The sequence below is a fragment of the Lathyrus oleraceus genome, unplaced genomic scaffold, assembly GCF_024323335.1.
Source record: "Lathyrus oleraceus cultivar Zhongwan6 unplaced genomic scaffold, CAAS_Psat_ZW6_1.0 chrUn0001, whole genome shotgun sequence".
Lineage (NCBI taxonomy): Eukaryota > Viridiplantae > Streptophyta > Magnoliopsida > Fabales > Fabaceae > Lathyrus > Lathyrus oleraceus.
The window spans coordinates 545,853-557,782 of record NW_026112392.1 but is presented as its reverse complement, the minus strand read 5'-3'; the positions used below and the strand labels follow the sequence as shown (position 1 = coordinate 557,782).

The 11,930-nt window shown below is 36.0% G+C and overlaps 1 protein-coding gene across 1 annotated transcript; it reads left to right on the top strand.

Annotated features, from left to right (window-relative positions):
* Positions 1–9,207: 9,207 nt before the first annotated feature.
* Positions 9,208–11,905, top strand: LOC127110540 (mitochondrial arginine transporter BAC2). The gene is made up of 2 exons (XM_051046117.1): positions 9,208–9,828; positions 10,986–11,905. The coding sequence occupies exons 1-2, from the start codon at positions 9,592–9,594 to the stop codon at positions 11,664–11,666; spliced, it is 918 nt and encodes a 305-aa protein (XP_050902074.1). The 5' UTR covers positions 9,208–9,591; the 3' UTR covers positions 11,667–11,905.
* Positions 11,906–11,930: the final 25 nt, after the last annotated feature.

The following is an 11,930-nucleotide window of genomic DNA, read 5'->3' as shown; positions in this document are numbered from 1 at the left end:
CATCTCCAAGACCGTCGTCATGGCAGCGAACATCATCAAGGCGCCCGGATCTTGAACAAGTAATCTTAAAAAGGGATGGGCATGTTATTTTTTCGCCTTTGAAACCCCCAATGGAGATGAAGTTTTGGAACATCCGTTCGTTGGACCAACTAAAAAGGTCATTGATGTCTTGGTTAGAGGGAGATTACCAACCTGGTGAAGTCATAAGAAGGATTCAGAGGCTTAGAACAAGGTTCTCATTTGAAACTGGAGAAACAATACGTTGGTGGGTTGAAGTTGAAAGCGACATTGATTGCATCCAAATGATGCATGGATCAGACGATATAGTGTTAACTGTTGTAATTTCTTAGATTTTAATGGTTGTCTGTCATGTTGTTGTTGTATTTGTTATTGTTCTAGTACTTGTTCTTGTTTTAGTACTTGTTTTTGTTCTAGTGTTTGTTTTTGTTTCTCAGGTAATTGGTGTTGTAATGTTAGATGTTTGTGTTTGTTGTTCAAGTGTCATCTTCTATTTGGAATAAAAAGTAAACTTTAATGATAAACAGCATTGGTACACAGATTTATGAAAATGAAAACTAAGTTGTGGAACTAGATCCACGATAGGGACATTTGTTCTTATTATGCCCTAGTTGTCTACATATGCTACACTTCCTCTGCATTTTCTCTGCGACGTCCATTTCAGTTCTAATGCGCCTGCTATTTGGGCGACCACTTTTATTCCGCCGCATCGATTCGTTGTGCCAAACAATTTCCCCGTCATACTCTGGCCAATACGCCTCCAATGCTACCACCGGAAAGGGATTGTCGTATACATTGAGCAATGTTGCAACTTTGTAGATTGGAGACACTAGCGATAATGCATCGAAGTGGCTGTGTGAACACGCTGCAATGACATGGGAACAAGGCATACGATAGGCCTGAAATTGACCACAGTCGCACCAACGGTCTGGTATTAGGACCCTATACTCTTGTCTGGGCAGCCCTTGGTTGTGGTCAATTGTTTCCTTGACACTAAAAGTATGGCCATGGCGGTCGAATTCCGTAACCCGATGGCTGCTGGCTTTGGCAGATTCCTGCCTCATAAACTTCATGCAGGCATCACTATATACTTGACTCGTCTGCAACACTTCATTCCAGCGCCTGCCTCTTGTTACGAACAACGTTGCCATCCGAAAATAGGTCACACTCACCAATGCGGTTACCGGGAGGTTACGTATTCCCTTAAACACGCCGTTCATTGATTCCACAAGATTTGTTGTCATATGGCCCCACCTCACCCCATCGTCGTATGATCTAGTCCACTTCGCTCTGTCGATATTATCGATCCACCTCCCTGCATCAGAATTTGCCAACACTATTTCTCGGCGGTAGTATTGGAATCCAGGTTGGTTTAATGCATACCCCGCGTTTATCAAATGTTGCTTCAAGAAGTTATCCTTGAACTCCCGCATAAAATTTTGAGCAATATGCCTGATGCAGTAAACATGGGTAGACGGGGGGTCATGCCAACCATTTGCTGGATTATTGTATGCACTGTCTATTGAAGCGTGCCTGTCAGAAATCACACAGATGCCAGCTTGTGGAGTCACGTGCGTTCGGAGATTCTTAAGGAAGAAACTCCAAGCAGCAGCCGTTTCTCCTTCTACCAATGCAAAGGCTATTGGGAAAATATTAGAATTGCCATCTTGTGCGACCGCCATCAGTAACGATCCTTTGTATTTCCCATACAGCCAAGTTCCATCGACTTGAACAAGTGGTTTGCAGAATGTAAACCCGATGATGCAGGGACGGAATGCCCAGAAAAGTCTATGGAAAATTCCATTACCTTCTAGACGAGTTCCGTCAGGGGATTGTGCAGGCAAGGTCTCCATTATAGTAGCCGTCCCAGGTGAGTACAATCGTAGTGCAGCCAGGTAGCGTGGTAGTTGTTTGTATGATTCCTCCCAGTTACCGTATACCAGTTCAATTGCCTTGGTTTTCGCTAACCAAGCCTTTCTGTATGACGGTGTATATTTGAAAACAGCCACACAATGGGAGATAATTGTTTTGACCTTCAGTGACGGGTCAGCCTCAACTAGAGGTAATATGGAATGGCAGATCATATCATGGCTAAGTTTGCGATGATCCTGTGCCATGTTGGTGTTGACGCAAATGTGAGCTTGAGATATGGACCCTATCACCCACGCATTATGTTTCTTCTTGTACGATGCCATCAACCTATACCCACACTCCGGATTTTTGCATACAATAACGTATCTTTCCGGATTTGATTTGATAACATCGTAGTCAACACAATTTTTCAAGTGCCAGTTCTTTATTGCTAACAGACACTCTTCCTTGGTCCGAAATTGGTCACCCTTCTTTAAGTCCTCATCAGACCTCATATATGGGTTGTAAAACATATCTGATGAGGGCTCATCCTCGCCCAAGTTAAGTGTTGTGAAGTGCGCAGGCGGTGAGTAGCGTTACGCTATAGGTATTTGAGCTTGGTCTTCGTCTTCAGAATGACGGTTCACCAAGTCATCAACCACGTCTTCAGCATCATCAACCACATCGTCTTCAACGTGGTGCTCAACATCTTGTTCGTCATCAATCACAGGATCAATAACCTGTGATTGAATATTCTGAGTTGGTTGAGGTTGTTCCAACACAATGTACAACACTATGTATTCGTAACCAGAGTACTCATGGTTACGAAGCATGTATTGTGTCTCCATGTCATTTTGAATCAATGACTTATAAAACTTGACAGAGTTGTTTTCTGAAAAAAAAGGTTGTTGATAAAAAATTTGGGACACGGGTTGTCTTAGTTTGGACTCAATCTTCCTTTTCAGGTAAGAGAAGTCAGCTCCTCTATTTAGACAAAAACGAGTGCATTCGGTGTTTCTAAATAGGAAGCCAGACATATCACATTCATAAGTCTCACCATTGACGTAAGCTTTGATTTTGTATTGTGATGAAGATGCCATGTTTTGTGAAGATATTGTGAAGGTTTTGTGAAGGTTTTGTGAAGGTTTTGTGAAGGTTTTGTGAAGGTTTTGTGATGATATTGTGATGGTTTTGTGAAGGTTTTGTGATGATATTGTGAAGGTTTTGTGAAGATTGCTGTGAAGATATTGTGAATACCTTTGTGAAAATGTGTGTGCATATTTATACTGCAAGATTCCGACACATCTTTGCATGCATGTCTTCAACCAAGCCTTCCCCAAGAGCAACGCATGCAAAACTTGGACACGTGTAAAGCATGCAAGAAACCAAGCCTTCCCCAAGAGCAACGCATGCAAAACTTGGACACGTGTAAAGCATGCAAGAATCTTGCAGGCAAGGTGGAACTGCATGCATGTAATAATTTTGACACGTCTACTGCCTATCCATCAAATGTATTCTCCACATAGTCTGAACTTAGTCTCAGCTTTAGCTTTGCTTGCACGAAAAACTTAAACTTCTTGAACTTCCAATACTGAATATCACACTTCCAATACTAAACTACCTCTTTTTTCCATTATGTGTTTAAACAACCTGATTAATTATTTTAAATAATATTCCCACGCATGCCTGATTATTTTAAACAACCTCATTTATTCAATTTTATTTAAGCTTAATTATTTATTTTAAACAACCTGATTATTTATTTTAAACAATATTCCCACGCATGCCTTCCACGTGTCCAAGTTTTGCATCATCAGATTCCACCAAGTCTTCCCCAAGACAAGACAAGTGCAACCTAGTCTGCACCAATGCATGCCAACACTACCACCTAGCCTGCACCTATTCTGCATTATTCCCACGCATGCCTTCCACGTGTCCCACCTTTGCATCATCAGATTCCACCAAGTCTTCCCCAAGACAAGACAACTCCCACCTAGTCTGCACCAATGCATGCCAACACTACCACCTAGCCTGCACCTATTCTGCAAGATTCCCACGCATGCCTTCCACGTGTCCAAGTTTTGCATCATCAGATTCCACCAAGTCTTCCCCAAGACAAGACAACTCCCACCTAGTCTGCACCAATGCATGCCAACACTACCACCTAGCCTGCACCTATTCTGCAAGATTCCCACGCATGCCTTCCACGTGTCCCACCTTTACATCATCAGATTCCACCAAGTCTTCCCCAAGACAAGACAACTCCCACCTAGTCTGCACCAATGCATGCCAACACTACCACCTAGCCTGCACCTATTCTGCAAGATTCCCACGCATGCCTTCCACGTGTCCAAGTTTTGCATCATCAGATTCCACCAAGTCTTCCCCAAGACAAGACAACTCCCACCTAGTCTGCACCAATGCATGCCAACACTACCAATGCATGCCAACACTACCACGCATGCCTTACAGTTGTCACATTTTTGCATATTCAGTCTACTTGAAAACGAGTATAAATAGAGGGTCATTTTTGCAAGTTTTCATCAACCACTAACACTTTTATTCAGAGAACTCCGACGAAACTTCTCATCCACCCCACTTCGTTCTACATTGCAGTCATGTCTCTTCTTACCATGGGCCAAGAACACAGAGGCACTAGGGCAAACATTGCCTCATTCGTAAGTTTTTCTTGAACATTGCCTCTTTCATATGTTTGTAATTAGTTTTTTAAAAGTCCAATCTAATGATTGTTTATATTGTTTGTTTTTAAAGGATCCCAAGAAATTTCGTCAACGTTCACACCCAATGCCTTATCCAGACCCATGGTGCGTACCTTACATACAACGTGCGGGTTTCGGTCATGTTATGCATGTCGTAAATGCCACAATTGATGTCAAATTCATTTTGGCTCTGTGTGAACGTTGGAGACCTGAGACACACACTTTTCACCTACCATCTGGTGAATGTACCGTCACATTAGAGGACGTGTACATGCTTTTGGGTCTTAGAATAGATGGTAAGCCTGTCACCGGAAATGTTCAACAGCCTAACCAAATATGTGTTCAAATGTTGGGGGTAGATCTGGTCGAGGGTGAGGGGTCTGCCAAAGCAAGGGGTCAGGGTATTAAATTATCTAGCCTACAATTGTACCACGACTCCATAACTTTGACTGAGGAATCCTCCGAACAAGAAAAAGTCATAAAAACCCGAGTTTACATTATGCTATTGTTTGGGAACTTGCTATTTCCCGAAGGGACGGGAAATAGCATAAACTTTATGTACTTGAGTTTGCTCGGGGACATTGATAGAATAAGCACATATAGTTGGGGTTCTGCAGTATTAGCATTCCTATATAGCTCTTTGTGTAAAAATGCACAAAATGAGCACTGTACATTTTCTGGATGTGCTTTCTTGCTCCAAACATGGGGGTGGTGGAGATTGCCGAGGCTAGCCCCAGAAAATCCTAATGTCTACTCCTTCCCCTACGCAACTAGGTAAATTTATGATGTTATTTCATTTTGTATATTTATTCTATACATATTTGTAACTAATATTATTTATCTTTTTTTGTTTAGGTTCATTACAACCGGACTGGATTACAGTCTTACCCCTAAAAATAAAATTATATTTTATCGTCAACTCTTGGATCGTCTCCGAGCACAAGATGTATTACCACTAAATCACTCAGCTTCTAACTGATTTATTAATATCATGCATTCTCGATAAATAACATATTTACTTTTTTCTTTGCAGTTTATTTGGAGGCCATATTTGGGATTGGAACATCAACCCAACCCCGAAGATGCAGCTGTTTGGACAGCAAAAACGGCCATAATGCGGTTCACCACTGTGGAGATGCACCAAAGTGACCGTGTCAAGCTTCAATTCGGAATGCATCAAGAAATCCCAGGCCCCCCAATGTCTATGGAACCTTGGCATCTAAAAAAAGTCAGCCACCAGTGGTATGCCCAAAATTGGAAGGAATTTGCTAAGGAGTTTCGTAAAATGTGGAAAGACTGTGCCCACTATGTTCTACAATTTCCGGTGGCGCCCAACGAAATGAAGCCGACAAGGGAATATGTGGATTGGTATAGAGCAAATACAAATCCAGAAATGATTGTGTCTGACCCGTTCTATTTGGACGATCCCTGGATGCAACAGCCATATTTCCAACAACAACAACCACCACAGTATTCCCAACAACAACAACCACCACAGTATTCCCAACAACAACAACCACCACCTTATTACCAACAACAACCACCACCACCATTTTACCAACAACAACCACCACCACCTTATTACCAACAACAACCACCACCACCATATTACCAACAACAACCACCACAACACATGTCCACCCCCCAACCAAATCAACAATACATACCACAAACTCAACCCCAATACCATGAAGACTACCAACAACAAACTCAACATTCCCACCACCATCAACAGTCCCAACACCTACCACAATATCAATCCCCCCACTTCCACCAATCCCAACACTTTCATCACGACAATGTCCCGAGCTCTTTCAGTCCTCCACCTAGCCCCGACACGGGTATACAAGAGGACTACCAACAGGACTACTACACACCACAACAAACACTGCACTTTGGCCAACCCGATTCAACCCTAAACTACCAAAGACCACAATTCGAGGGCGCACCCAGCAGTAGTCAGTTTGTCCCACCGAGACAAAGCTTTGAGGGCGCAGAGGGGACCCGTCTTTCCTACAGCACTGAAGGGACTTCGACCCAACCACAACGGCAAACGGCAAGGGGACGCATTAGGGCAAGGGGTGGTAATAGGGAAGCACCACCACCACGTGAACCGTCTAGGCGAGTAACTAGACCTCCCCCGTGCGGATCGTACCAGGGACCGCATCATATGTGATTAATCATATCTTTGTAATATTTGTCTTGTCTATTATTTAAATAAAAATATTTTCTGTTTATTATCTTTATATCTTTATCTTTATCTTTAAAAATATTGTCTATCATATCTTTATATATATATATATATATATATATATATATATATATATATATATATATATATATATATATATATATATATATATATATATATATATATATATATATATATATATATATATATATATATATATATATATATATATATATATTAATTTACATGTGTATAAATATTTATTTACACGTATATAAATTAATTTTTTTTCCAAAAATTTAATAATAATATTAATTACTTATAAATTAAATTAATATATATATATATATATATATATATATAAATTAATATATATATATATATATATATATATATATATATATATATATATATCTTGTAAAAAAATTTATTTATATATATCTGTTAATATAAATTTACATGTGTATAATATTCATTTTATTTATATATATGTGTTAATATAAATTTTATTTTATTTATATCTTGTAAATAAATATTTATATATACTAATTTACATGTGTATAATATTAATTGTTTATAAATTAAATTAATATATATATATATATATATATATATATATATATATATATATATAATATAATATATATATATATATATATAATTAATATATATATAAATTATATATATATATCTTGTAATAATTTTATTTATATATAAGTGTTAATATAAATTAATATAATTTATAAAAAAAATATATTTATCAAATATCTAATATTTAAAAAAAAAATTAAAAAAAAAAATAATAAAACATGTTAAAAAAAAAAAAATTGGGAATGGGTGTAGGCGCCACTCCTAGTGGCGACTTGCCCTACCCATTAAGGGTAGGCGCCAACTAGGGTGGCGCCTATGTACACATTTAGGGCAAATTTTGCCCATTTGTGTAATATTTTTGAAAAAATGGTTAATTTTGAAATTTTTTTAAAAATTCTGGATATTTAAAAAAAAAAATCCTTCTTTGTTGAAAGGGTTGAAGTACTTGAAAAAAACTTCCATTAATAGACACTTATTTAGAAAAAGAAACTTATTTACAAAAAGAAACTCGTGTCCCTCCTTTTCCATTCTAACCATGCACGCAATATTAAAAGAACAACTCAATCATATAAAAATAAAGCTCATTGGACCACACTCCAATGCATAATTTAGAATCTGTGCATAGAGCTGATGTCACACTGCCCAACAAACAAACCTGTAACTTTCAAACTTTTCCATAAAGAAATTAAAAACATACTAACATGGCACAAACAAACAAAGTTTTCTGCAAACTCTCGTGCTCTTCCAACGCTCAAACCTTTTCTTTTTAAGTACTACTAACATGTTTCTTTATACAAACATAAGTACTAAAAATACCATATTTGTTGGCTCATTTGATATATCGTATTCAATTTTTAAGAGGAATTTTTTTGCATTAAACTAATAGTATTTGTAATAATATTCCATGACAAACGGCATTGATTGAGTTCCTTCACTCACAATTACACGTCTCTAATTTCGTGTCACAATGAAACGGTTAAACCAATTTTAATTGGAAGCAACACAAAAGTTTCAAAATTTCGGTGAACACTAGGCAGGAATCAAACTTGATTTAGACAACTAGAGAAACATTCAACATGTTAACCATCTATTGGTCACATGATTCTGTTGATGTTTTATTTGTTGTCCTTTTCTTAGGACAAGAATCGTTTCATCAACTCTTACTCTAATATCACATAGAATTTTTTATTATTCTCTACCTTCTTATCAAAATTAATATTAAAGACATTTGCAATTTATTTATATAAATTAAAGTTTAAGTGACTTTGAATTTTTTTTATTTTTCAGAATTAAAAAATATTTTTTTATATTTTGTTATTTAAAAAATATTTTTTTATTTTTAGAAGAAAAAATTAATTTTTTTTCTAAACAAATTATATTTTTAATTTCCAGAATAAAAAATATTTTTTTTATTTGAAAAATATTTTTTTCGGATAAAAAATATAATTTCGAAAACAAGTATTTTTTTTGGAATAACAATTATTTTTTATTTTCAGAAAAAAATTATATTATAATTTTTCGGAAAAAAATATTATTTTCAAAAACAAAATTCAGAATTTCTTTCTTCCTAAACATGTATTTTCTTTTAAGAAAAAATTGTTTTTATTTTATTTTTGGGAGTAAATTTTTTTTTTATTTTTCAGAATTTTTTGTTTTTACTCTCAACTGTTTTCCTTTTTATTTATATATTTATATGGAAAACTATTTTATATAATTAAACTAGTTTATAGAGAAATTTTCTTTTATAATTTTTTGTTTTTAATTTGTTACAAGAAAAAGAAAAATAAGTGTTTTTTTTTTCTATAAACAGTTACGGGGGGGAGTATTGTAAATGTGTGTTTGTCTTTCTTTAATACATCAAGAATAGCAAACAAAATAGCCACCGTTGCCTTTTGTTTTTGCCTTTATCTAAACAAAAGCTGAGATTAGGATTCAATGTTTTTTTCATCTTTCCTTTTTCTCTCCAAAATCATATATATGGTAAATTAAAAGATCTGATTTTGATAGGAACAAAGTTATGTATATAGTAATATAGGAACGTTAAGGAAAAAGTAACCATTTTTATATAATAAAAAAATCAAGAAGGTGGCCATAATTGAGATTTCCATGAAGGTTGGATTTTTATGCATATTTTATAGATATTTTTAGTGATAACATTGTTTGGAAATCAGAAAATCAAAAGGGTGATTTTTGTTTTTGTGGAATGAGAGTTTGGAGAGAATGGATTTCTGGCCAGAGTTTCTTGCAAGTAGTTCAGGTAGAGAGTTTGTGGCAGGTGGATTTGGAGGCATTGCTGGTGTGATTTCTGGTTATCCTTTGGATACTCTTAGAGTCAGACAACAATGTTCAAAAAATAGTGGTTCTGCTTTTGGAATCCTTAGAGAAATGGTGGCTAAAGAAGGAGCAGCTTCTTTGTACCGTGGCATGGCTGCACCATTGGCATCTGTAACTTTTCAGGTAGATTTTTGTTCTTTTTTTGTTTGTGGATTTGTGCTATTATTTATCAGTTTTCGATGTTGATAAGATTCTTGGATATGAAACATATCTTCAATTGGGTTTATGTTTATGTCATTTATAGTTCACAAAACATCCTTAATCTTGTCATGTTTTTAATGAATTTGGTTTGGTGAATGATTCTGTAATGTTTCTTTGAATATATGATGGATGCATCTGAAAATATTGTTGATTGATAGTTTTTTATTTGGAATATACTCATTGTCATCCATGAGAATGCTTAGTTCCTTTTGAAAATGCCATGGATTTTATTAATTTTAAATTAGTGAAAATGCATTTTGGGTTTGCTTTTTGAGTTGTTTAGATAAAGGATTAGGATTAGATTAAGATTAGGATTATGACTTGTTGACACATATTTTTCAACTTAAGCAATATTAAATATTTTCAAACTGGCCAGGTGAAATGAATCTGAATCCCCTTTAGGTAGGTAGGAAAAAAAAAATTGGGACCATTAGAAGAGCCTCTAAAGCACGGACGCCTTTGGAAAAAATAGGTATCAGTGTTTGTGTTGGTGTCGCCGACATTGATACTATGATTACGTTCAATTTATTTAATCTTTTAATTATTATAAATATTAACGTGTTAGTATCACTATCGTGTATGATGTCTGCGTCTGTGTCCATATTTGATATAATCGCCTATGTAATGTGATTCGATTCAATGTCTAAAAATGCATGTTTTTTTTTAATTAATATTCTGGCTATGGTGGTGAACAAGCACAGCTTTAAATTTGTTTTCAAACTCTTCGCCTAAATTGTCCGACACGTTTTGTATGAGTGCAATACGGGTGTCAGGTGTCATACAAGTAACTTTTCCGATATTTTTTTAGCTTTCGGATACTACATGTCATACAAGTGTCGGACATTGTGTCACGTCTACTACTTACGAGTGTTTGTGCTTTATAGCTAATAAATCAGATATTGCAACACTAATCGAATCGAGTAGGACCATGTGGATCTATTCTATTCAAATCTTTCAATGCATCATTGATTCATTTTGTTCTTTCTTAATCCTTCATATTATCTCTTATTATGACATGTTAAACTGCAAATGAGGTTCACTGTCTTTCATTAACAACTCTTTTCACTTTTCTGTCGCAGAATGCATTAGTTTTTCAAACATATGCAGCTCTCTCAAGAGCATTTGATCCATCTGATTCTGCTAAGCACCCTCCATCCTACAAAAGTGTCGCGTTAGGCGGAATCGGCACAGGCGCTCTTCAAAGTTTATTATTGTCACCAGTAGAACTGATCAAAATTCGACTTCAGCTGCAAAACACAAACCAGTCAAAAGGATCAACAACAAGAAGTCCTACAAAAGTAGCTAAAAACATATGGAGAAAAGAGGGTCTCCGCGGCATTTATCGAGGACTCGGCATAACTGTAATAAGAGATGCACCTTCTCATGGAGTCTACTTCTGGACATATGAATACATGAGGGAACAGCTCCATCCAGGTTGTCGAAAAGGCGGTAAAGAAAGTCTGAATACTATGTTGGTGGCCGGAGGATTAGCGGGCGCAGTCAGCTGGGTTTTCTGCTATCCTTTTGATGTTGTGAAAACAAGACTGCAGGGTCAAACACCTTCTGCAATAAAATACAAAGGAATTTACGATTGCTTTGCGAAAAGCATCAAAGAAGAAGGTTATGTTGTGCTGTGCCGCGGTTTAGGAACTGCGGTTAGCAGAGCATTTGTGGTGAATGGTGCTATATTTGCTGCTTATGAGTTTTCATTAAGGTTTCTGTTTGACAATGAAAACATTCAAATGCAGGAAACACTTTAGGATAGAAAGTGAACTCAAAAAATAATCAAAACTCAAGTAAATTGTTATATTCAATATATAACATTTTTATTTTATCTTGACACACAGTATAATGTTAGATTATTCGATTACTTGTGTTAGAAGTTTTCTGTTTTTTCTCTTGCATTGCTTTACTTTAGTTAGTTAGAGTGTTGGTTACTTGTTTGTTAAGTTTGTTAACCAACCTCTCTTCATGTACTCTATATAAATAGATTGATTCATTGTTCATTGTAATCATCATTCAAG